Source organism: Sminthopsis crassicaudata, chromosome 6 (assembly GCF_048593235.1).
Source record: "Sminthopsis crassicaudata isolate SCR6 chromosome 6, ASM4859323v1, whole genome shotgun sequence".
Classification (NCBI taxonomy): Eukaryota; Metazoa; Chordata; class Mammalia; order Dasyuromorphia; family Dasyuridae; genus Sminthopsis; species Sminthopsis crassicaudata.
The window spans coordinates 7567404-7594315 of record NC_133622.1 but is presented as its reverse complement, the minus strand read 5'-3'; the positions used below and the strand labels follow the sequence as shown (position 1 = coordinate 7594315).

General features: G+C 37.9%; 1 protein-coding gene across 1 annotated transcript; it reads right to left on the bottom strand.

Annotated features, from left to right (window-relative positions):
* Positions 1-74: 74 nt before the first annotated feature.
* On the bottom strand, positions 75-25355 carry BST1 (bone marrow stromal cell antigen 1). The gene is made up of 9 exons (XM_074272921.1): positions 25044-25355; positions 22557-22683; positions 17523-17658; positions 16797-16879; positions 14144-14220; positions 10275-10367; positions 7538-7624; positions 2264-2323; positions 75-568 (listed from the first exon to the last, which is right to left on the bottom strand). The coding sequence occupies exons 1-9, from the start codon at positions 25229-25231 to the stop codon at positions 460-462; spliced, it is 960 nt and encodes a 319-aa protein (XP_074129022.1). The 5' UTR covers positions 25232-25355; the 3' UTR covers positions 75-459.
* Between the last annotated feature and the right edge of the window lie 1557 nt (positions 25356-26912).

The following is a 26912-nucleotide window of genomic DNA, read 5'->3' as shown; positions in this document are numbered from 1 at the left end:
AGAAAATATAAAATACTTGGGAATCCACCTGCCAAGATATGCCTAAGAATTATATTAACACAACTACAACACTCTTTACACAAATACAAACAGATTTTAATAACTGAAGGCAATATTTATTGCTCAGTCCCAGATCAAGCCAATATAATAAAAATGTCAATACTATACAAGTTAATTTACTTTTTCAGTGCCATACTTTACTTTATACTTTATGGAGCTAGAAAAATAACAAATTCACTTGAAAAAATAAAAAGTCCAAAAAAGTATACAAAATTCATCTATACTAATTTAGTCTGATAGGGAAGGAGTAATACAAAGTTACAGGCTATTGTCAGTCCTGACAATTTACTATTTTATGTGAAAAGGGAAGCAATATTTTAGGCAAAGGACCCAATCCAGGCGTGAGGTCTTCTTTTAGGAGTGGATCACTCTCAGGAAGTCCCTGATTTCATTAAGAAGTTAAAGATGAATTCCTAAACCCAATGACACAAATAGAAAAACTAGAAGGCTGGGGTCCCATTTTCTTCCAAAAAGAGAGAGGAATCTTTGTTGTATGGACTCTGCTGCTCTGAAAATACAAAAAGAAGGGAACAGTCACAAGTCAGGTAGTTTAGGAAAAAGCCCATGCCTCTATTCCCATTGCAGGGCAAGGTTGACTAGCTGGACAGGCTTGGACCTTGGATCTTTAAAGCACAAGAAGAAATCTATTAGCTGAGGGATCCAAGGCTGCCGTGGAACACTTCTGTTTGAACTGGCCTGACTCTGATTCTAAAAATGCCTGATGCTGGGATCCAGGGGCCATGCAGAGCCCACTCTCAGCTTTCATTTGTCTTCCTACTTCTACAATAAATATGCGATAAACACTAGATTACTTTGCTTTATGTAACACAGGTATTGTATTTCACTCCATGGAAGGTGAGTCCCTGCCTCCAGTTCTCTTGAATCATTGTCATGTGGGTTTCACCCAAGCAGTGATTGTATCTTTTCTTTGATGCTCTTTCCCCCAAAACCACAATTTTGTTATCCTTAACTTTCTCGATTTAAATGATTCAATTTAAAATGAAATTTGGAAAATCTTTTCATAAAGAGAATAATTCTTTCATAAAAGGAACTCATAAATCAAGATGTGTATTGTCATTTTTAAGATTTTAATGTATCATGTGCCAGGATCAGAGATTTAGAACTGGAAGGTACTTGAAAGGTCATTGAGCCTAGCCCAGTTTATAGATGAGGACTCTGAAGATACAAAATGACTGGCCAGGGGAGCATGGTGAACATCCCATGAAGCTTCTTTGAAGCTGGTTTAATCTTTGTTTCTTCATTTCCTTCACTAGTGGGAGAAGGATACAACATCTAACACCACACATAGATTAGAAGGTGAGAATTAGAAGGAACTTTGGGGATGATCTGTTCTAGCTGCTTTGTTTTACAGATATGGAAACTGAGGCCCAGAGAAGCTGACCTGCCCAAAGGCTCACAGATGATAAGGAGAAGATCCACCATTTAAACTCAAGTTTCTGGATTCTGAATCCAGCATTAGATCCAGAGCACCATGCTTGTGCTTTATTGTTGACAGCATTGCTATTTTTAAGGAAATATGAAAAAAAATTGAGCCAAGTCTTGAGCTTCAATTTAAAAAACTGGCTGATTTATAAGTGTGTCTATATGTGTATTTTTTTATTGCCAAGAAAACTCCAAAAAGTGTCACTAACCTGTCAGACCTGATTGAAATAACTGAATAATAATAACAAAATGGACACTAGAGGAGTGCCATAGTGAAAAGGATGTTGGGTCTGGAGTTAGGTAGAATCATTTTCCTGAGTTCAAATATAATCAGACACTTATTGGCTGTGGGACTTTGGGCAAGTCCCTTTACCCTATATGCTTCAGTTTTCTCATTAGTAAAATAAATTGGAGAAAGCAATGGCAATAACTCTAGTATCTTTGCCAAGAAAATCTCAAATGAGGTCAGGAAGTCAGACAACAAATAAATGCAGACATACATTCACACACATAAATATATAGATAATTACAAGCATCATTGTCCCCATTTTGTAACTGAAGATACTAAGACCCAGAGAGTTGAAAGGACTTAGTCACCATCACACATCCAGTAAAGATCAGAGGCAGAATTCCCTCCCAGGTCCCCTGACACAAGGGCAAAGCTCTTCCCATTTCATCATGCAAAAATACTGTATAAACTCCCACTTAGAGCTTTCCTAGGTAGATATGGCGCATGTTAAGGGGTCCAATGATTACTTACGAACTAAAGACACAGTCAGAATGGGCCAAATGGTCCAGACATTGTAGGAACTTCACAGATCTGTAAGAAGAAATCATTCTAATTTTATTTAAAATGTCTATTTCACAATGATCCAAAAGAATTCCAAGGACTTTTAATAAAAAAAAAAAAAAAAAGTGCTACCATCTCCGGAGAACTCATGGATTCTGTGCAAATTGAGGCAGAATTTTTTCCTACTGTTTTTACTTTTCTTGCTTTTTTTTTTTCCCTAACAAAGCTAATATGGATATGTTTTGCATGATTTCACTTGTATAATTGCTGTCATATTGCTTGCCTTCTCAGTGAGTGGGAGAGGGTAGAAAGAGAGAATTGGGGATTCAATTTTTTTTAATAAATGTCTTAAATATTTTTAAAAAATAATAATAATAAAGCTTCTATTTCTGTCTTGAATGTAACCTCCTCCTGGCGGCAGCACACTACTTTTCTTTTTAAGATGTGAGTTTTTTCTGCAGTCCCTAACAGTCCCATAGCATGTTAAGGTTTGCAAAGTGACCACCTGGGGGCCTCAGAAAACCACAGAACATCAGAGCAGGACTTGGTCTTGGAGATGCTAAGAATCACTCTCTCTGCCTGAAGCATGAATTCTGTGAGTCATGCTGAATGTACCAGCTTTCTCCTGAATCCTTCTAGTTCCAACTGGCCTGAGCCTGTGCCCATCACCTTTTCAGACAGTTCCACCCATTAGAAAGCTCCTTGGAACTTCTACCCACTGTCTGGACATGTCGGAGCCAGCTCTTCCCCTGCTAAAATTTCAAGATGCACATTTACAGCTCAGAAATCAGCAAACCTCACAAATTAGGGGGTTGATTTATTGCTTTGTTGAATGTCTAGACATAATGAAGTGATGGAGAAAATGTTAATAACACAAATTAAGCTTTAAAGTATGTCATTCATAGATTTGGGGAAAGGGACGACCAGTTAAACATTTACCAGCACACTCATCATGCTTTTATTCTAGTTCTGTCCTTTAAAACTACAGTGAAAAAACTACAAAAAATTACAATGAAAACTATATGAATAAATCATGTGCTTCTTTTCTATGAAAACCTTTCAGATATCTAAGCGTATCTCTCACATATATCTTCCTGTCTTATCTCTTCTGAGCTAAGAATGCTCAGGAATTCCCCTGTGCTGAGTTTTCAAGACCGGACCCCACCTTACCATTCTAAAAATGGTAATTAACCCTTGTCTAGATGTGTGGCAAAGTCATCAAATAATGTAGTATTCCACTGTTACACCCAAGAGAGAAAAGTGGAGAGCTCTTAGAGCCTTATTAGAATATGTCTGGGACACTTTATTTAAATTGTTTTGTTTTATTTTATTTTTGTTTATCAAGGGGAAATATATCCTTTCCTATATGTATAAAAATGTTTGTATCATTGTGGTGGCAAATAATTAGAAATTGGAGGGATGTCCATTAGTTGGGAAATGGCTGAATAAGTTGTGATATATGAATGTAATAGAATACTGTTGTTTTGTAAGAAATGAGGAACAGGCAGATGTCAGAAAAACTTGGAAAGACTTACATGAATTGATATCGAGTGAAGTGAGCAGGACCAGGAGAACATTGTACATGGTAACAGTAACATTGTGCTATGATCAACCATGATTGGTTTAGTTCTTTTGAGCAATACGATGATCCAAGACAATTCCAAAAGAATTGAAATGAAAATGAAAAATGCTATCCATATCCAGGGAAAGAACTAAGGAGTCTGAATGCAGATTGAAGCCTATATTTTTATCTTTTTTGTTGTTTTTTTCTCTCATGATTATTTTTTCCTTTTGTTCTGATTTGTCTTTCATAATATGACTAATATGGAAATAGGTTTAACGTGATCATATATATTTAACCTTTACCAGACTGCTTGCTCTCTTGGGAGGGCAGGAAGGAGATAGAGAGAAAGGAGGAAAGAAAATTTAGAACTCAAAATCTTAAAAATATGAATGCTGAAAACTATTTTTACATGTAATGGGGAGAAAATACTATTAAGTACAAGAAGGAAAAAAATCTTCTCCTTAAGAATGTCATTATTACTTTGTTTTTCATCACTAGGTTTAGAGGGAATAGCTAGCATTTCTATGCCATGTTAAGGTTTGCAAAGTACAAATAACAGCTTAAAGGGAAAAAAGCAGCTTAAAGTGTTAATAATAGCTAGCACATCTCATTTTCAAGTTTTGCAAAGCCCATTCATTTAAAAAAGTTAATATACATGTATAACTAGAAAAAAAATTTAAGTTCACAAAGCATGTTAGCAACAGACATGTATTAAAATGGGTATTTTGTGTCAGATACTATGGCTATAAAGACAAAATGAAATTGTCTTTAATCTTAAAGAGCTTTGGCTGGACTCAGAACTCAGAAGGTCAAGGACACTGAGGGAAGTCATAGAGGAGTGGATCAACCACCCTTCACAGGAACAAAGGTCTCATTCGTTTATTACCCTGAAGAAAGATGTGGAAAGGATGATGGGATACAGACACTAGAGTCTGGTCCTTGGCACTGCCTACAATCCATATGTTCATTATCTGTTTGAACCCTTGCAATGAGAATCTTTTTAAGGAAGGGGTTATTATTCCCATTTTACAGAACAGGAAACCTGAACCTTAGGTTAAGTGATTTTCTTAAGGTCACATCCTAAGTATCAGCAGCAGGATTATAATGTCAAAACCAGCACTTTATCAGTTACCCCCTGGTAGTAAACTGATAAAACTGTTCTGGAATTCCAGTCACAGGCCTGGAGGACTCATGTGATTTTGGCCAAGTAACTTCTTCTTTCTGTGCCTTGATCTTTTTCTATCATTTCTCAAATGATAGAATTGGATGAGATCAAAGGATCAAAGGATGTTAAACTTATTTTTGATCATGGTAGACTGGTGAAATCTATGAACCCTTCTTAGAATAATAGTTTTAAATTCACAATACAATAAAAATTCCTACATAAATAAAATTGTAAGCAGAGGGAAAAAAAATAAATTTACAATACAATACACAGAATTACAAAGATTATATAGAATACAATTATCAAATAGTGAGTTTTTCTCCCAGAACCTAGAGTCTTTGGGTTTATCAAACAATAGATTACTTTAGTCATTGATTATTGTGTCTACTCCACTGATCCACCACTTATTTCTTAGCCAGTACCTGATGGTTTTGATGACTGTTGCTTTTATAATAGAGTTTTAGGTTTGGCACTGCTATACCATCTTTCTTTGCTTTTTTTCCCCCCATTAATTCCCTTGATATTCTTGACCTTTTCTTTTTCCAGATGAATTTTGTTATTATTTTTCCTAGCTCTATAAAACAATTTTTTTAGTCTGACATGGCAGACAACAAAGCCATTTTTGTTTTTTCCCCAATTGCTTAAATCTGACTTTATGGGAAAATTGTTTTGTAATTGTGTCCATACATGGCTCTCTTCAACAATAAGATGATTCAAACCAGTTCCAGTTCAGTGATGAAGAGAGCCATATACACCCAGAGGGAGGACTGTGGGAACTGAGTGTGGTTCACAACATAGCATTTTTACTCTTTCTGTTGTTGTTTGCTTGCATTGTTTTCTTTCTCAGGTTTTTATTTTTTCTTTCTTGATCCAGTTTTTCTTGTGAAGCAAAATAACTGTATAAATATGTATACATATGTTGGATTTAGCATATATTTTAGCATATTTAACATGTATTGGACTACTTGCCATCTAGGGAATGGGGTGGGGGAAAGGAGGGGATAATTTGGAACAGAGGGCTTTGCAAGGCTCAATGTTGAAAAATTACCCATCCATATGTCTTGTAAATAAAAAGCTTTAATAAAATTAAAATAAAATAAAATAATAATTCTGTTCATATAGTTCCTGGGTTTGTCTAGGCAAGTAGAACCCAGATATTTTATTTTGTCTACAATTAATTTAAATGGAATTTCTCTATCCCTTACTGCTGGGCTTTGTTATTGACATATAGAAGTGCTGACAATTTGTGTGGGTTTATTTTATATCCTGCAACTCTATTAAAGCTGTTAATTGTTTCAAGTAAATTTTTGATTGATTCTCTAAGTATAGCATCATATCATCTGCAAAGAGCGATAGTTTTCTCTCCTCATTGGGTACTCCAATATTTCTAGTATAATATTGAATAATAATGGTGATAATGGGCATCCTTTTTTCACCCTGAAATACAACTATCAAAAAAATTTTTTTAAGTTCACGGACACAAAGATAATGAATTAGATGATCTTTAAGGTCTCTTTTTAGGGCAGCTAAGTGGTGCAGTGAATACAGAGCCAGATTTGGAATCAGGAATACCTGAGTTCAAATCCAGGCCCAAACACTAGCTATGTGACCCTGGCCAAGTCACTCAATCCTGTTTGTCTCAGTTTCCTCATCCATAAAATGAACTAGAAAAGGAAATGACAAAACTACTCCAAGATCTTTGCCAACAAAATCCCAAGATTTCACAAAGAGTCAGACAGGACTGAGAATGACTGAAGATCATCAAGGACTCTTCCATATCTAAATGTCATTATCCCATTTTGTTACAGAGATACAAAGAAAGTGTTGTGAAGCACTCTTGATTATCAAGGGCCTCCTTACCTAATTAAGGGTAATATAAAATACTCAGAATATACATTAATCTAAAACATAAAATGGTTAAATGAAAAACTGTAGAGTACTAAGGGAAATGGTTTAGCAAAGGGAAAATGTCTGGCTCAGACTACTCAGGGAAGGTTTCATGGCAAGAACATAATTATAAACAAGTCTGTGAGTACTATTATTATTCACCATTTTACACATCAGGAAATCAAGAAGTGACTTGTTTGAGTTCACACAGCTAATAGGAATCTGAGGGAAGATTCAAATTCAGGTTTTCCTGCCTCCAAGTTAGTCATTCAACTCTATTATCTTGGTGTTCTCTGATTCCTACTCCCTCCCTTATTAATGATATAATTAATGATTAATGATAACGATATAATGATTCACAGTAGTTAGTAGATAACTTGCACTAGGAATGTTGACAAGATGAGGGGAATAAGTAGATGGAGTAGAAGAGAGGGAGGAGTGACGACAGAAATATCCCCTTCAACAGCAAAAGTTCTTGGACTATGGAATATTGTCTTCCCCACCCAGTAACAAGCCATCAAGGAACATTACTTTGGTAATTAGCAATATTACTTTATCAATTAGTTAATATAACCTTGGATAGGATATGAATATCCCTGTAAATATTCACTAATCAGAATCGACTTACCTGTAATTATTAATGCATTCATATTTATAATCCATGTTTTTCAGCCTGTTTTCCAGTATTTTCACACTGCCTTCTCCACAGGATTCTCTATAAAATAAAATTTCAATTATTAAGTACCTTCTCTTGACTATTGAATGAACTTGATTATACAACTATCTTGGAATAATTCATTAACATAAACTATAGTGATCAATAGTTTCCCCACTCTGGCTGATAAGAAACTGGCTAAAACAGTTTTTGCCTTGGGCCCTCTTTGGTAGTCCAGGAAAATCTAAAGACCCTTCTCAGAATAATGTTTTTAAATATATAGACAATAAAAAAATATGACTATAAAGGAAAGTAATTATATTAAAATACTTGGTGTTCTCTGATTCCTACTCCCTCCCTTATTAATGATATAATGCCAGTAGTTAGTAGATAACTTGCACTAGGAACCATAGATAATGTTAACCGGAAGAAGGGAGTAAGTAGATGGAGTAGAAGAGAGGGAGGAGTGACGACAGAAATATCCCCTTCAACAGCAAAAGTTCTTGGACTATGGAATATTGTCTTCCCCACCCAGTAGCAAGCCATCAAGGAACATATATATATGTATATTTAGGAGCTCTTGGATTCAAAGTTGCCACTAGGATCTATCTCCCTTATGCCACAGCAAAGAGGATGTGGAAAGAATGTGACAAACATGCTTCTATTAAAACCTACATGTTTCTTATAGATTTGTAACTCAAGGTGGCCATTGGACATAATTATCTATAAGAAAGATCCGTGTATTATTGGAGGAAACCAAAACCACCCAAACTTATAGCAGATCCTGGGGAGTTCTATTGTCATCTTTAGGGAAGGGTTCCTCCTCTCATGCTAGATAATTTTGGAAGGAAATCAGACTGAGGCAGAGTCACTGATGTAATAGATAATAAAGAGGATCTTCTCAATACCCACTAAGATTGTGAGCATTAAAAATTGAGAAATGTTTGTCACCCAGCACTTAGCAGAGTCATGCATATGGAAAGGGCTTTTAAAAAGAGGGTTCTTCTTATATCAGATTGCTTACTGTCTTGGGGAGGGGGAAGGTTAGGAAGGGAAGGAAAAAAAATTAGGAAAATAAAGTCTTACAAAAATGAATGTTGAACACTATCTTTACATGTATTTGGATAAAAATGAAATGCTATTAAAAAAAAAAAAAAAGCAGAGATTCTTGACTGGGGAAAAATGTTACAAACCCGCTTACACTTCTCCTCCTCCATATAAACTCATTGAAGCACTTCTGATTCTCAGTACTTTTTTCCTTTCAAAAAAATTACTTTCCCCAATTCATGTAAAAACTTTTTTTTGTTATACATGTACATTTGCTTTTTATGTATATATATATTTCCTCATAAATCATATTGGGAGAGAAAAATCAAAACAAAAGAGAAAAACATGAGAAAAAAAAACAGAAGAAAAAGAAAAAAAGTAAGCATAGCATGTGTTGATTTACATTCAGTCTTCATAGTTTTCTCTCTGGAAGCAGATGATGTTTTCCATCTATTGGGATTGCTGGACCACTGCATCACTGAACCATCAAGAAGAACCAAGTGTGTCATAGTTGATCATCATACTGTAACCGTGTCATCAGCACAGTAAAATCTTTCCAGGCCTTTCTAAAATCAGCCTAATAAATCATCATTTATTAAAGAACAATAATATTCCATTATTTTCATATACTACAACTTATTCAGTCATTCCCCAATTGATGGGCATCTACTCATTTTCCAATTCTTGCCATCACAAAAAAGCACTGCTACAAATATTTTTGTACATGTGGGTCCTTTTCCCTTTCTTATATAAATCCAGTACTCTTTCTTCTATACTATGATACCTCTGTCACGATTTTTAGCCAACTCTGTATTAAATGAGTCACTCCATTAAGATTATCTAATCTGATTTTGTACATTTTGTTGTGACAGGTATTATTAATTGTTAAAGTAACAATAAATTCACTTTTGCTGATAGTTGCCTGAAAGTGAGTTAAACAGATATAATTTTTTTCCATCTGAACATTGAGAGTCTAAAATAAGATTTAAGAAAAAGCAGGGAAGTAAACATAAATGTGCTGAATAGGCAAATGAGCTCATTGTAGGGAAATGGATTATTTCCCCATGCAGTAGAAAAGATAGCAAGAGGTGAGACATCACAGCATTCCATCCTGAAGTAAGAAAAGGACTGGATCTACTGGGAGCAAAATCTGGATGGTAATCCCGGTTCTGTGTCATTTTGAATAACTCGATGGATCTCAATTTTCTTTTCCATAGAATAAAAAAAATGCACCAGAATTCTAAGGTTACTCCTAGTTCTAAAATCATTATCCTTTAAACCTGAATGAACTCATGTGGGATAACAGATTCATTTTCTCTCTCGTGAAAGTGCACTGCAGCCAGAATTCTAAAAATTATATATGTTTTTTAGTTAGGAAACAAAATGACATAAAGGAAGAACTTGCCCAAGATCGCACTGATAGTAAGTGGAAGAGCCAACTTCAAATCAACTTCTTAGATTCCAATTTCAGAGCTCTGTTAATTATATCTTTATACTCTGCCTTCTCAGAGAGTCAAGGTCCTTGTCTTTATTTGTCCAATATTTGACTAAAAACCTGGGTGACCTGCCAATTTCTGGTGATTTTTAAATAGTTTGTTTACTGGCTAAGTACACTTAGTTTTTAAATAATTATTCACTTTGAATAAATAAAGTCTTAACTTACAAATATGGTCCTCCAATTTCATGCATAACCCAGATCTCAAATCGTGTGACTTTATCTTTTTGGAAGTTGGGGATTTCATAATCTGCAAAAAAACTAAAGACAGAAAATCTTAAATTCTCAAAGCATCTTTTTTCTATCAATTCATTTACATACTATTTTCCCCCTAGTTCTTAAATTAATATACTTTGCTTTAAAAAAAAAAAAAAAAGCATTCTATTCCATGTTCACTTGATTAGAAAATAATTACCATAGTCTTAGCAAAAGCTTATTATTTAAAGCTAGTTACTTTGAACATGGTTTTAATGGAACCTTTGAAAATCTCTTAACAGTGCTGAACAATATTATTTTAAACATTTTTTAAATAAAGGAATGTTGATTGTTTTCCACATTTAAAATGCAAAATAGCTATAATTTGAATTATAAATATCATTTTAAAAAGGGTTATGAAAGAAATATTTTCTTTTTGAGTTCACATGGTAGGTTAAGTATTGCTGAAATATACCTACCACAACACAGATATTAACCAAGTAAAAATCTAGGTTTTATTATGTTTAATCACAAATTCAGAAGAATAGAAAAATAATCTTTAGAGATTAGGCTTTTCTGACAAGCTTTTATAAAGAAAATTATGTCAGAGAGAGAGAGAACTAAGTTTTTACATATTGCAATCTCATACATTCTTTTTGGCTATAAAAGTTTATGCTGTGGTTTTGTTTTGTATTTTAATTTCATAAACTCATGTTTCCTTCCATGTCAAAACATTGAGCAAACTCAGTTAAGCAAAGTCATATATATCCCCTTTGGAAACAGACTAGCTCTATAAGTAAACTAAGACTGCAGATTAAACAATGAGTTTGCCAAATCTTATGCTTACAAAACTACAAGAAGATATTTTAAAGAAGCCATCATGGGCTAAAGAATGGCATAGGATAAGGTGAGGCGGAGAAGGGAGAGAGATAAAATCTTTAGATGAATGGGAATGGGATAAAGAGAGAGAGAAAAGGTGGAGGAAGAAGATAAGGAAGCATTCCTTGGGTGGGGGGCGGCTAAGTAATAGCAAAGCAAGTTAAGAAGTAGAATTAAAATAGAATTATCAGTGATAGGACATAGAAATATATACTAATGCTGGATCAGAAATGCTGAGTTCATTTAAAAAGTAGGGCTAGTAATCGTTGATCTTAGGGAAAGTCAAACTTAAAGATTCAATCAAGAGAAAAATCTACATTATATCTCAGCCATATTAATATTGTTTTGGGTGCATATCTATATACATATGTATATATGTGTGTGTATATATATATATATATGTACCCACATATATCTATGTATGTGGGTGTCTGGTATGAATTTATATGTATGTGTGTGTGTGTGTGTTATATATAAATATGCCCATGCTTAATTGTAGCCTACTTGGGGGAGATGAAAGAGGGAAAAAAGAATAAAGGAAAATACACAGTGGAGAACAAAAGAATAACCTACAAGGAAGCAAAGAAAAAATGGGCAGTTATGAATATAATATCTTCTATTATTATTTTTGCTTCCTTGAAATGGAAATTCATTGTTACATATTTTGAATACTCCCTGATGTTCTTCTGGGCACATGATAATGTGTTTTGATTTTTTTTTTTTAATATTCCCTTTCTGTCTCTTTTTTCTCTTTTGTTCTTTCTTATTTTGCATTTCGTTTTAAATTAAAAAAAAAAATTTTTTTAAGTTTAGTGTCAGGGAAATTCTTCCACAAATAAAAACATTTTTGGGAGGTTTTAAAGATGGTATATTCCCTTCATCCTCTCATTTGTTTTCTTAATTCATGTTTGCCCTTCATTTTCAAAGAGGACCATGACATCAGGGAAGTGATTGGGATTTGAGGGAGGGCTGGGCAAGGTTACCACCTCACTTTCTCCTCCAGAGCCTTCTGGGTCCAGTGGCAAGATATAGATCAGGACCAATAGAAATGATCCTAGATGAAATGATAGACCTTTTAAGCTGAGGTAAATCTAAGTTACATTTTGGTCAGATAAGGCTAATATCAACAGAAGACAGGTTTGTAGTTAGTCAAAAGTTTCAGGGGAAATGGTCCTGAGACCAGAAAAATTAATAAAAGGAAAACAAAAATTCTCATAACAGAGGGGAACTGAGAGATTATCTAGTCTAACCCCCTGCCAAATAGATGGATTACTTCTATAATGAGCTAAGAAAAGTTTTTACATCTTTAAGTAAAGTCTTTCTATAATTTTAAAAATGTTAGCTAATTCCAGGGATAGAGAGCTCACTATCTAAAATGTCAATCCATTCCACTTTTTTAACAGCTCCAATTTTTGGAAAATCCTTCTTTAAACTTAGACAACATCTGTGTCCTTGATAACCTTCATTTACTGATCTTATATGATTCTAACTCCTGGTACTATTCAGAATATATAAATAAAATGTATAAATTCAGAATGTACAAATAAAAATGTATTAGCAGAATATCTAGAATATAGTAATAATTTAACAAATGTTGGCTTGACTATTTTCTTTTAATATTTCAAATCCCTTTCACAAATAAATCTTTCTGATTATTTTAAGATCATACTCCTATATACACTAAATTTTCTTATTCAGTCTTCCAGTTTCTACAATTAATTCTTATTGTTTTATAGTTCCTAAAAATGTTTTTGGCATTTTTCCTTGGGACTTGCTCCAGCTATTAATACCCCTTAAAAATAAACACTCAAAAATTAATTAGACTTTCAAGATGTAGTCTAACCAATGCAGCATAAAGTTAAATCAATCCTCTCCCTTGTGCTGAGCAGGGTATTCTTATTAAAGTACTTTCAAGTTTACTTTTTTTTTAATCTTATATCATTCTATGACTCGCATAAGTAATAGCATCTCCAAATTATGTTGATTTTACTGATTTGTGAAATCTCAATTATGATTTGACATTTGTGCCTATAAAATTTCCATCAGAATTTAATGAAATCTATGTTTAAGGTGATTTCAAAATGGTGTGATTTTTAGTACCCTCCCCCACATTCGCTGAAGAGCACCTCAGCCATTTTGTATTTTGCTTTGTTGTATGGGTTGCCATGGCCATTCATCATCAAGGGGCTGACCTAGATGGGGATTAACCTTCCCATGCTCAGCAAGGCTGGCTGCCAGGACAATCCTCAAAGTCTCTACAACTTGTTGCAGCCTGCCAGCTTCCCCAAGCCCTTGGTATAATCGCCAAGGATGGCCACTTCAGCACCACACTGAGGGACTGGAGAAGGACTTTTTTGGAGTGGATACTCCCATAACCTGCACATCATACCAGTGCTCTAATTTGTTGCCAAATCTACCAGCTGGGTTTCTTAACTTCAATATTTCCAGAAACGCTGATTTTCTCCACAGACCTGCCAGAGCTTGCCCTTCACTGGCCCAGGTATAGAAAGCCTAGGATCACCCCCACCTCTCCCTGAGCCAATGCAGCGAGACATTAAGAAACACAGACTGTAGTTTTTTATTCAAAATCCAGGAGCTCCCCTACCTTGCCCACTTTACATACATCTTAGCCCATGCACACAAAACCCAAACTCCCTAAAACTTTCCACCATGAAAACGCCACTGCTAAAGTGGAATATTGGCCAACTAGTTATCGATCCCTGTTTCCTGAACTCTTTATCAGTCTGGAACAGGGATTGTCCCCTGCTCTCTGAGATATTTCACTGGTCTTGGGCTATCTGGATTTGCAAGGGTTTTCATCTGCACGGCAAGTATTTAGATTAGTTTATAAGTAATAATTCACAATTCAGCATTTTTTTCTTTTCTATCAACTTTTTGATACTGGTCTAATATATAAGGTTAGGTTTTTTTGTTTGTTTGTTTTGTTTTGTTTTTCCACTTACCCCTTTACTGGATAGGCTCCACTTGGCTCTGAACCATTCAACATAACATATATCACCCCGGAGCTATCATGTGCATACTAGGAAAGAAAACGATTTTTTAATCAAATAATTAAGAACTGCTAAATATAACATTTTAGAGAAATTAGAACTTTTTGGAGTGGATACATTTCAGAGAGGAAGAGATTATAAATCCCTTGCAAATAGACTCCTTTTTGTTTCTTTTTGTATCCCAAGCATTTACCATAGTCCCTGGTACTCAGTAAATGTTTAATAAATGTTTATCGAAAGAAAATAAGATCAAGTGAACACCAGTTACAAAATAGAGTTGGTTTGATATGGAGAACCAATTAGATTCTATTTCAAGAATACTGACTTCATCTTGTGCTGCCCCTGTATTCTTCTCCATCTTGTTTTTCTGCAAATCATCCATAGAATAATGGATAATTCATAGTTTCATAAATATAGATGGATACAATTAATCAGCATCTCCTAATTCTGAGACAAGAAAGATCCTGAAACCTACTTGTCTCCCTCCCAACTTATCCCAAACTTATTTTCCCCCAATCCCAATTTGTTCCTGATCTTTCCTCCAATTAGAAATCAGATTACCTAGTTTTGTATCCTGGCTTGTATCCTAGTTAATTGTTTTCTTACAATTAATTCATTTTCTTTGATCAATTTTTTCTAACACATAAAATCTGTCTCACTGTGTTCAAGGTCTTTGAACCAACTGGGGAGTCTAATACCCATTCGCTAGGCCTGTTTTGGCTTGGGTTGTTTCTTCAGTTATTTTTAATTAACCATCACACACAGCAATAGATGCAAGTCATTAATTAATCACAGAACATGTAGGAATTGTCTATTCTAACAGTTACTGAAACTTAGCCCTTCCATTTAGCAGGCAGCTAGGGCTGCCCTTACACAGGAGGGCAGCAGCTGGACCTCTGTATTATATGACACTGTTTGCAAAGAGTTTTCCTCATAGCCACAATTTTTCCAGTAGAATGTAAGCTCATTGATGGCAAGGACTGACTTCTCTGCCTTTATATCCCCAGATTTAACCTGGTCCCAGGCATATAGTCTACATCTAATGGAATTGAAGCACTCTGTAAAGTAGGAATAAGGAACAAAATCTCTCTAATTTTATAGATAAAAAAGCTGAGGCACAACAATTAAATAATGTATCCAAGGTCACAAAGCTAGTAAGGGAAGGTGGGAGTCAAAGGGAGCTCCCGGTTCCTTTTCACTTTGCTGTGTATCATCAGAAATTCACTTATCCATTGCTCCCAGATGTCACCAAGCAGAGGGTACCCAGGGTATGGGTTCTGATTGGGGCTAAAGCTGCTGATCACATGTCAGGGAAATTAGACAAAAGATGTAAGGATACTGCAGACTGGGGTCGGGGATGGGGATGGGGAGCTGGAAACACCGAGCCAAAGGAAGCAAAGGGAGAAGAACCAAAGGGCCTGGAAGCAAGCTCCGGTTCCTTGGGGAGTTTCCAGAGAACTGATGTTCATCACTCTAAGAGCCCTTCTCTGGCATTTCCTGGAAGCACCATGGGTGTTTGGCTCAGGGATGGGAGCTGGCAAGGGCACAGACTCCACTGGAGAACCCCCTTTTAATCCTGCTGCACAAGGCTCAGGTAATTAGTACACAGCTTCAAAACAATAGTGCAGGGCCTGTCAAAACACTTTGCTGCAACTGCCTATCTTGCTGGCAAATAATCTGGCTTGTGTCGTTCCTGATCCTGGCTAGAAACACTGATCCCAGACTTAGCTCTCCATAATTCTTAATTCTGGCTTTCAGCAGAGTTGGGAGAGACCAGAGCAAGCTCTCTGGTCTGGGGAAGGGGGGATGTTAAAGGAGGAATCCCCTCCTAGACTGGCAACTCTGAGATGTTTTTGTCTTTACCAAGTGACTCATTTCCTGATGCTTCTGCTCCAGGGCAACATCTTCCAACCAGTATTTTGGCTTTGTCTCCCATCTCTGAATTGTTTGATCAAATCCTGGTACAGAGAATTATCCCTGGCCCAGGGGACGCTCCAAGAAAGCCCTCAGTAGCTGCTGGGGCCCTCATTTCTTCGGGATTAACCCCCCTGAAGGGCATAACTGAACCTCTGCAAACAAGAAGCAATAGCCGTGTTTGTGTTTGTGTATGTATGTTTGTGTGTGTGTGTGTGTTTGAGTGTGGTGTGATTTCTTATATAAAAAGTTCCAGCTTTTAGGCTTCCCACTGCCCACCTTATGATGACCACTAAAATCATAACCGTAAATTAGAATTATCTGAGAAGATCCCCTCATTTTGAACTCCCTCTCCGCTCATTCTCCTGGCTTGCTTTGGCCCGCCCATGAATGTCCTTGCTAATAGGCTTCTTCCAGTTCAGAGGTCCTCCAGGCTTGTCCCCATACAGACAGAGCTCCCCGACTTGATCCGTTCTCGGTACCTTCCCTTAGTGTCTCAGTAATTTTTCCCAGTACCCTAGGCCCAAAGAAATTCCCAATGCTTTGGTTAATTAAGTAGCTGATCCAAACAGTTAAACAGGCAGCTCAATGGAATAGTGCGTAAGGATTGGGCCTGGAGTCAGAAAGACTTGCTTTGACAAGCTAGTTCTCCTGTTTGCCTCAGTTTACTCCATTATGACATAAGAATTACCTGGGAGGAGACTCTCTTCCAGAAGGAGTTCACGGCATTATCCTCACAGTCTTCTTCTGTGGGGCAGGACTGGTAATCAAAGTCTAGGGGAAAATCCAAAGTGATTTATTGATTTGTTTTATCACAAGGGAAAGAAATTAAGGCAAAGAGCCTGCTGCTTGAGTGGAATATACTGGATATTAGGGAAATGGGCAGAGGAATGGCGCTCGGATGGGAATGGCTTCATAGAACAATAGAAATGACAGAAAAAGATCACCAGCTCTTGTCTTCAGCAGGTGTGTTATTGCCATTTATAGATGAGGTGACTTTGAACAATGCAAGGTCACGTGCCCTCTAGTGAGGGCTGCAACAAGATCCTCTGATCCCTTAGTGAAAAACACACTTTTCCAGCAGATTTCTTATGGTCACAGTTTTGGATTTTAAAACTAAATCTTACGAATGATAATAATAGCTAACATTTCTATAGCACTTATTACACACGAAACACCTTACAATCATTATCTCATGCAGAATTCTGGGTAGTAAGTGCTTTTATTATCACCATTTTACAGTTGAGGAAACTGAGGAAATTCAGGTTAAGTGACTCGCTCAGGGTCACATAGTCAGTAAATATCTGAGACCAGATTTGAACTTTGACTTTCCTGACCTTGAAATCAGGCCTCCCGGAACAAACTTATCATTGGCTTCTCAATGGCGGCCCCCCTTCGGAGGACAAAATCCCCTTACCTGTGCCATTTTCTTCTCGACACCAAATGAGCAAATCTGCTACTCTGCCATACAGCGTGTCGCTTACAGGCATCAGCCGTTGGGCATTATCAGCATAAGCCAAAACAAGGGAGTAGCTATTTTCCCAGAACAAGGACTGGAGAGAGAAATATATATTTTAAAAAAACTCACTAACCAGTTCTTTTAAACATATAAATCATTTCAGTTTTATGTAGGGACTCAAAGAGCTGCAATCTATCTTACTTTCATTTTTAACTTGCTTAGTGATAAATAGCTGCTCCTGACTTATCTTAAACACTCTTTCCCCATTGGAAAAAGGTATGGATTTTATTTCTTAATCATAAGAGATTTTACAAAAAATAATGAAATATTCAACCGATTATATAAAATTCCCATAAATTTAAATTTTCAGAATTACAAGTGCTCCTATTCATGTAACAGGTACCAGCCAATAAGTCTGGTCCATACGAACACGTTCAGAGTGCTCAGCGTCTGCATTCTCCATGGGAATTTTGGGGCATGTGGAGACATTCTGTAACTGGTTTGCCAACTACAAGTTTAAGAGGAGACTTTTTGATTGCGACGGGGGTAGAAATGGGTTTCATTCAAAAGGCATTAATCATCCAAAGGCAGTCCTTTTTTGGTCCGCCTCTTACCTGCTTGCTTTCTGGTTAGAGAAGAGAATAATAGGAGAGGGCCCTCTCCATGCAATGCCAAAATGTAGCCTATAAATATGGGCCAAATCCATTGATGTTGGTTCTTTCCTGTGTCTTAGGTCTTATGGCCAGCCAGTAAAGCTTCCAGGTCCTGAATTGTGACCCAACCTTTGAGATGAAACCCATTTCTAGTGGAGCTGATCCAGCATGGCAACTGGGCACGAACTTGGGGCGTCCCATTCTATACAGAACCGTGTCTCCCAGGTATGGGGGGGGGGGAAATGTCCCTCAGTTTTTGTTCATCTTAATTAGTTAAATGGAACTGAAGCATTAATCACTGGCATCTCAGGGTGTGGTTGGGGAAAGAAAGAGTCTAGAGGACACACCCAAATTCAGGCTCCCAGTTCGGAAGAACTCCCAGGAATAGCAATCCCTAGGATTATGCAGCACTTCATGTAATTGGGCTGATTGGAGAGCCCTCAGCTCAAGTGTACCTGTCCCACCTTTGAAAGACTTAAAATCTTTGTTCATCGTCATAACCATTTCTGAAGCAGATGAAGACTCCAACCCTTCTCCTGACAGATGTATTCCATATGCAGAATAAGACCTACATGTTTGGACACAACCAGACAGTGGAGATTTGTTTTGCTTGACTGCCTTTATTTGCTTCAAGGCTTATCTTTTTTCTTTTCCATTGAGAGAGGGGGTTGGGAAGTGGAAAGTAAATGCTGTTAACTGAAAATAATTAAAACAGTTTTCACCATTTCTCCAATTAATTTGATGAGTTGTGGGCCTCGGTTTACAGGCTCTCTTTCTTAGACAGGTTAGAGGAAACCCCTCTGAGGATTCCTCATGATGGCAGCTACCCTCATGGATGCTAGTCAAAGGTGTATCCATCCCCAACCTCCCCCTAATGGAGCTGGATCATGGAACTAGAGCAGTTCCTGTCTAATCGATGCCTATAAGTCTCTCTTTTTTTGAACTTGGACTTCCCTCTCTCCTCCTTTTCCCTTTCTCTTCCCTCAACACCCACAGCCAAATATGGTGACTGGAAAGAGCAACGTATGACACAAACAGCATGTACTTGTCTAAGTGGCCTGAGGTTCTTAAACCTAATTTCTGACCATCTTTTGGCTTCCTCTAGCCTCTCCTAGGCACAAGAGACTAGAGAGGGCTCTCCCCCTTATTGTGCTCTTATTAATTCCAGATTCAAAAGCTCCCAAGAGACTGGGAGTTTCTGAGTTCAATCCTTTGACCAAGAGTCTCCTTAGAAGTAGATTTCTTCAACTATGCGATTTTTAGAGAGGAAGAGAAGAATCAAGAGAGAGAGAAAAGAGCTTCTTGGGGGCCCAGAATCCTCAAGGGGACCCGTGGCCACAGTTTGTACTCAACCACCACCCTATAAGGCAGTGTCCCAGTTCACTGGAATTGTTTTTAGTTTTACTCAGGTCTTAACAAAGAGATAGACTGACTGGAGATGCTAAAAGCAGTGGGCCTTTATCAAGGTCCATTTTAACTCCCCAATGGAAGATGTGAGTCCCCATAAGAAATACCTTGGTGGCCTAGTGCAATCAAGGAGATACCCTGGGGACCAGGAATTCACAGATCCACTAAGATTACTGCAACCTCAGCAGGATAGAGAGCGGCCAATTGGACCAAAGGCTGTTCACTTTATATTTTAGAGCAGGTACACACTGTAGATCTGCTTAAATGCTGGGATAGTCACATATCATTGTATCAATAGCAAAATTAATAAAGGCCAAGAGCTTTTACAGGGAAGGATGTAGCTCTCCCAGGTGTGTCTGATGTATGACATCATAGGCAAAAAGATACTCAGGATCACCTAGGAGCATTGAGCATGGAAGTTTCTAAAAAAAGGAAAGGATTCCAAGAGGAGAAAGACAGAGACAACCTGTCAAAGGCTTTAGGTTTTTCTAACCTGTAGATAGTGGAGGTATTAATACACCCATTTAACAGATGAGGAAACAGTCTTGGGAAGATTAAGTGCTTCCTACCAGGCAGAACTGAGACGGGAACCCGGGTCTCCTGTCTCTTGTCCACTACACTACGTGGCCTCACACAGTACTATATAATAGAGCATTTATGACAGCCTTGCTCTGCACAAGCCAATGTTGCAAGAATATTACTATCAGTATGGAATGTTCATGCTTCAGACCTTTTTTAGAAATCACAGTTCTTTTGGGTCAGATGAGTGCTGAAGAGTTTTCTCTACTGTTGTAGGAAAGGATGGCCAGATTTTCCCCCAGCACAAAGAATCTGGGTGTGGACATCCCACTCCTTAGGAGGGGGCGGCACTTGCCATCCTGACTGGTTTGTGCGGGCACATTCCTCCAAGAGTCACTGACAGAATCTGACTCATTAACACAAACTGCAGCAATAACTTCCACCAAAAAGATGGCTGGGTATGGCGGGGAGCACCTTGTTTACACTTTAACAAGGTTAGCTGTCATAAGGGAGGAAGATGCAGAGATGTAAAAGAGGCAGAGGGAGCATCCTACATCTTGGAAAAGTCACGAAAGCCCCTGAATAACCTAATTGTATAAAAAGAGGAGCTTTGCTTCTTGCCAAGCCATTGGAGTAAATGTCATAGCTGAGAACTGAATCCGCCAGCTTATTGACAAGAAGAAGCACTCCTGTGGGAGTATCAGGAACGTCCTAGAACCTTGAGAGTAGAAGCAGCCTGGCAGTGCCGGTGGGAGTTAGGGGAGCGAGCCAGAGAAGCTGCTCTATTTGGTCCTCATTTGGTCATCCTTCAGGGGGGAGAAACAGCAGGTCACAGCAAGCTTCCATTTCCTACTGTACCCTGTGGCAAGTGTAGCCTTATTTCCCAAGAGGTTGTCGGTGGTCACAGGAAATATTTCATAAGAGGAAAAAGATAGAAATACTGAGAAAAGGAAGCTTCCTGTCAAGACTGTGCTGGGGAAGATAAAGGAAGGAAGTACTGGGATCATTTGGGGAATGTGTGCAGAGAATATGTCACATTTTCCCATTTCTTTTTTTCTGTGAAATGTTTTTGTTGATATTTATCATGTTGTTTGCTTAGGTTTCTGGTGGGACAGAAATAGCTGAATAGATCAATCTGAGCTGTCTTTTTTTTTTTTTCCTTGCTGAGGCAATTGGGGTTAAATGATTTGCCCAGGGTCATAGGAAGGGTTAAGTGTCTGAGGTCACATTTGAACTCAGGTCCTAACTCTGAGATACCACTACACACCTGTCAGATTGGCTAAGATGACAGGAACAAATAATGATGAATGTTGGAGGGGCTGTGGGAAAACTGGGACACTGATGCATTGTTGGTGGAGTTGTGAAAGAATCCAGCCATTCTGGAGAGCAATTTGGAACTATGCCCAAAAAGCTATCAAACTGTGCATACCCTTTGACCCAGCATTGCTGTTATTGGGATTATATCCCAAAGAAATACTAAAGAAAGGAAAGGGACCTGTATGTGCCAAAATGTTTGTGGCAGCTCTTTTCGTAGTGGCCAGAAACTGGAAGATGAATGGATGTCCATCCATTGGAGAATGGTTGGGTAAATTGTGGTATATGAAGGTTATGGGATATTATTGCTCTGTAAGAAATGACCAGCAGGAGGAATACAGAGAGGCTTGGAGAGACTTAAATCAACTGATGCTGAGTGAAACAAGCAGAACCAGAAGATCACTATACACTTCAACAACAATACTGTATGAGGATGTATTCTGATGGAAGTGGAAATCTTCAACATAAAGAAGATTCAACTCACTTCCAGCTGATCAATGATGGACAGAAATAACTATACCCAGAGAAGGAACACTGGGAAGTGAATGTAAATTGTTAGCACTACTGTCTATCTACCCAGGTTACTTATACCTTCGGAATCTAATTCTTAATGTGCAACAAGAAAATGGGATTTGCACACATATATTGTATCTAGGTGATACTGTAACACATGTGAAATGTATGGGATTGCCTGTCATCTAGGGGAGGGAGTAGAGGGAGGGAGGGGAAAATCTAGAAAAATGAATACAAGGGATAATGTTATAAAAAAAATTACTCATGCATATATGCATATATACTGTCAAAAATTTTTTTATAATTATAAATTTAATAAAAAAATAAATAAATGAACTCAGGTCCTCCTGACTTCAGGGCTGGTGCTCCTTGAGCTGACTTTTAAGGGTCTCAGTTTCACACTGTGGTGAACCCCAAGCTTCAGGGTTACCCGAAAATACTCTCCATAAACATGAACCCAAGTCTGGGACGGACTAGTGCTGTCTGGCCCACAAGGGATGAGCATCAAGTTCTTATACTTCAGCACATACGTGTCTGTATAGAGGGAGGGTAATCAGAGGCACTGCCCAGATAATTAAGAGAGTACCTTATCTCTGGGAATGGCGTGTCTTGAGAGGTTGATAAAAAGGTCGTAGTCTGAAGGCTGTACAGAGCAGGGACTCTTGTGGAGCACAGATTTAAAGGCTTCCCACATTGCTGAGCAGTTTTTGTCACTGTAAAGGAAAAAACAAACAATGGTATTGATTCCTTATTTGAAAAGATCCATGACTTTAATCCAATACTTATAAAGCACCTACCATGTGCTTAACAAGCAGTTATAACATTATATTGTTAACAAAGATTTTAAAAAAATCCCCCCAATCAAGGTGTTTACATTTGATTGAAACTTAGGTTCTGTTGGCAGGAAGAGATATATACACACAAAAGGAATACACCATATTTACAACACACAAAATGTGTGGGGAGGGGGAAGGAAGGGCCTGGAGTCAGGAAGTCCCAAGTGCACATCTGGCCTCAGACCCTTCCTAGTTAGATCTATGACCCTGGGCACAGTTTTTAAACTATAAAATTGAGATAACGGCACCCATCTTAAGGATTGTTGTGAGGATAAAATGAGATGATGTTTGTAAAGTGCTTGGCACACAGTAAGCACTATATACATGCTTATTTCCTTCTCTCCCTGTGGATGTGCTTTCCACTAATTTAGATCACAATCTTCTGTTCCTTAGCAGTCAGTCCATGAGCATTTGTTAAGCACTTACAAGGTGCCAGACGCTAAGTCCTGGGGATACACAAAAAGGACAAAAATAGGTCGCTGTCCTCAAGAAACTTACATTGTAATGGGGGAGACAACTATGAAAATAATTAGATAAGCTACTTGTTAGAACAAATAGTTCAGAGAGAAAGGTATAAAAATTTTTAAGCTGAATTTTAAAGAAAGTCAGGTAAACAAAAAGGCTGAGGTATAAGGACCGAGATTCTTGACTCTGAGGGCACAACAGGACAGAAGCTTCTTTTAAAGCAATTTTGGCCAAGAACTGGTTGGGCTCAAAACCAGGGAAAAATACTTAACAGTACATAAGGAAAGGGAAGGGAAGGGAAGAATGTGTCCTTTCACTTAGTCATTTTTACCAGATCAACAACAAAAAGTAGCTTCCTATTAATCAGTTAATTAGCTTTTGTTAAGCTCCTACATTAAACTTTATTGAGAAGAAAAACAAAAAAAAATTTTTTTTTGTTTTTCTTCCCAGGTTATTTTTACCTTCTGAATCCAAGTCTTCCTGTGCAACATGAAATTCGCTTCTGCACACATATATTGTATCTAGGATATACCAAAATATATTTAACATGTATAAGACTGCCTGCCATCTAGGGGAGGGGATGGAGGGAAGAAGGGGAAAAGTCAGAACAGAAGTGAGTGTAATTGATAATTAAAATTAAATTACCCATGCATATGTACTGTCAAAAAAAGTTATAATTATAAAATTTATTAAAAAAAAAAAACTTTATTGGGTAAGATATAGGGATGGGAGTTGAGTTCCTGGAATTGCCTAAAATCCTAAGAGTTTTCTTTTATAATCAAGAAGTGATCAGAGGAAAGGAGGTACAGAAGAACACATTCAATACCTGTCATAGAGGTATCATCCAGAAAGAACAAAGGAATATAATAACAAAAGCAGGACTAAATGGAATCAGGTATGTTCTCCCCCAAATTCACTTTTTTTATTATAGCTTTGTATTTACAAGATAGATGCATGGGTAATTTTTCAGCATTGACAACTCCAAAACCTTCTGTTCTAATTTTTCCCCTCCTTCCCCCCACCCCCTCCCCCAGAGGGCAGGTTGACCAATACATGTTACATATGTTAAATATAAGTTAAATACAATATATGTATACATGTCCAAACAGCTAAAAAATTCACTTTTGATACCCTCAGTAGTAATAGGAAAATGTTAGAAGAGGGCAAAGTTTTGGGGAAAGATAATGAGTTCTGTTTTGGAGATGCTTATCGTACTTCGATGTACCTAGATGCCTATTGTATCCCTATATTGTATATAGTATATGCTATAGTACCTATATGCCTATAGTACCCATACATTATATACAGTACGTATATAGTATGTACTATATGCACTATATATGATATATATTATAGTACCTCTATGTACCTATATGCCTCTAATTTGAGATTTCCAAGAGGCAAGAGACATGGAACTGGAGCTAAACAAAGGGCCTAAGGCTAGGAATATAGAAGATACAGGAATCAACTGTATAGAGATAATAATTGAACCCATGAAAACAGAAGAGATACCTCAGATTGCCCGGGACACTAGAGAAAAGAGTGCCTAGGACTGAAGCCAGCTGGCTCTGGAGGGCCCCTGCCCAGCCCTCCCTCTCTTAAATCCCATTCACTTGCTGTCACAGCATCACCTTTGAGGGAGGGAGGGCTGGGAGGGTCACTCCAGAACTAGCTGGTTTCAGAGATCAGGAGGATTGACAGCAAAGCCTTCTCACCTCCCGGAGGTCAGAGAACACACCTTTTCTTTGAAGGAGACACGCCCTATGACTTACCTGAGGGCCGGGTTCACCAGGAAGATATACTCATAACATCTGCCCAGGAACAGAGTCTCCAGGTAGTGGTTAGTGCCTTCCCCGCTCCAGTGATTCTCTTCTGTCCAGGCAGAGCCAGCAGCAGCTCCCCTCAGCACCAATCCCCAGAGGAGCATCCATACCTGCAGCGTTAAGTTAGAGGGCTTCATGGAAGGCTTTCCGGCTGGGGGAGTCGCCTCCCTGAAGTGGGCAGGAAAGGGGGAAGAATGTCTCCCTGCTACTGAAAAGAGAACTTGTGCAAACAGCTTAATTAGCTGACTCAAGGAACAAAGAACTTCTCAGAAGGCAGAGATCTGTGCTCATAAAACTTTTGATTTCTTTTCCTGATTCCTCTTCCTTCCCTTCTTTCCCTCTCTCTTCCTCCTCTCTTTTCTCCTTCAGACAGTCATCTCCCCACTGGAACTTTTGGACCTGGCCAACAAAACTAGGCGTTTACTACAGTCAGCAAAAGTTCAACTTGCTAACCCTTCCTTTCCTTTCTGCTTCCTTTGATATTCTCTTCTATTTTCATTAAGCAGAAGGTATTTCCCTTTGAAAGAATGAAAACAAAGACATTTATTAAGCACTTCCTATGTCCCAATCACCTTGTTAAGCACAGTAAGTGGGTAATGACTTTCATTACACTTTTAAAATGTTTGAATCTATTATTTACAATGCAGTGGCAAGAGTAGAAAGAAGAGTATTCTGGGATTCACTCCTATCAGCTTTGATTTCCTTACTTCTAAAATGGCAATAATGATAACTAAACTGGTTGTCTCAAAAACTTGTTGAGAAGACCAACAGGATGATTTCAGAAAGGCCTGGAGAGACATGAACTGATGCTGAGTGCAACGAGCAGGACCAGGAGATCTTGTAGACTCAACAACAATACTATGTGATGATCAATTCTGATGGACGAGGCCCTCTCCAACAATGAGATGAACCACATCAGTTCCAACAGAGCAGGAATGAACTGAACCAGCTACACCCAGCGAAAGAACTCTGGGAGATGACTATGAACCACTACACAGAATTCCCAATCCCTCTAATTTTGTCCGCCTGCGTTTTTTATTTTCTTCACATGCTAATGGTGCAGTTTCAAAGTCCGATTCTTTTTGTAGAGCAAAATAATTGTTTGGACATGTATACATGGATTTAATTTATACTCTAACATATTTAACATGTATTGGTCAACCTGCCATCTGGGGGTGGGGGAAGGAAGGGAAAAATTGGAAGAAAAGGTTTGGCAATTGGCAATGTTGTAAAATTACCCGTGCATATATCTGGTAAATAAAAACAAATAAAAAACAAATATTCCATCCTGGAAAAAACAAAACAAAACAAAAAAAACTTGTTGAGAAGATCATTGTTTCTCTCTCGTGAGATGCAGGGGCTCATCATCACTTGCCTACTGAACATTTTAAATGATACTTCTCATGGGTATCTTAAGCTAGACAAGCCTGAAACACAACTCATCCACCTCTCTTCTGAACTTCCTATTTTTATTGAGAGTACCACCATTTTCGGTCTTCTACTATTCTTGTGGGTACCCATTCAGTTGCTCCTCAGTCTATCCAAATGTAGTCCCCATCTCTCCCAGATCTCAGTCCACCCCATGTCTTTACCCACCCAAATTTAAGCCCTTATCACATCTCCTCCACGTAGTTTTAGAATATATGCAGGCCCTCCCAGGGCCTAGAAAGAGGAAGGATCTCCACTGTGTCATTCTTCACTAGGAAGGACAGTGCAAGAGTTCTGTTGTGGTTTTAGGTCTTCCTTCCACCTTCAGTCTTTTTGAAATCTCAGTAATAGCAACAGCACTGGTGTACGTTGGGGGAGCAGAGAGGAATA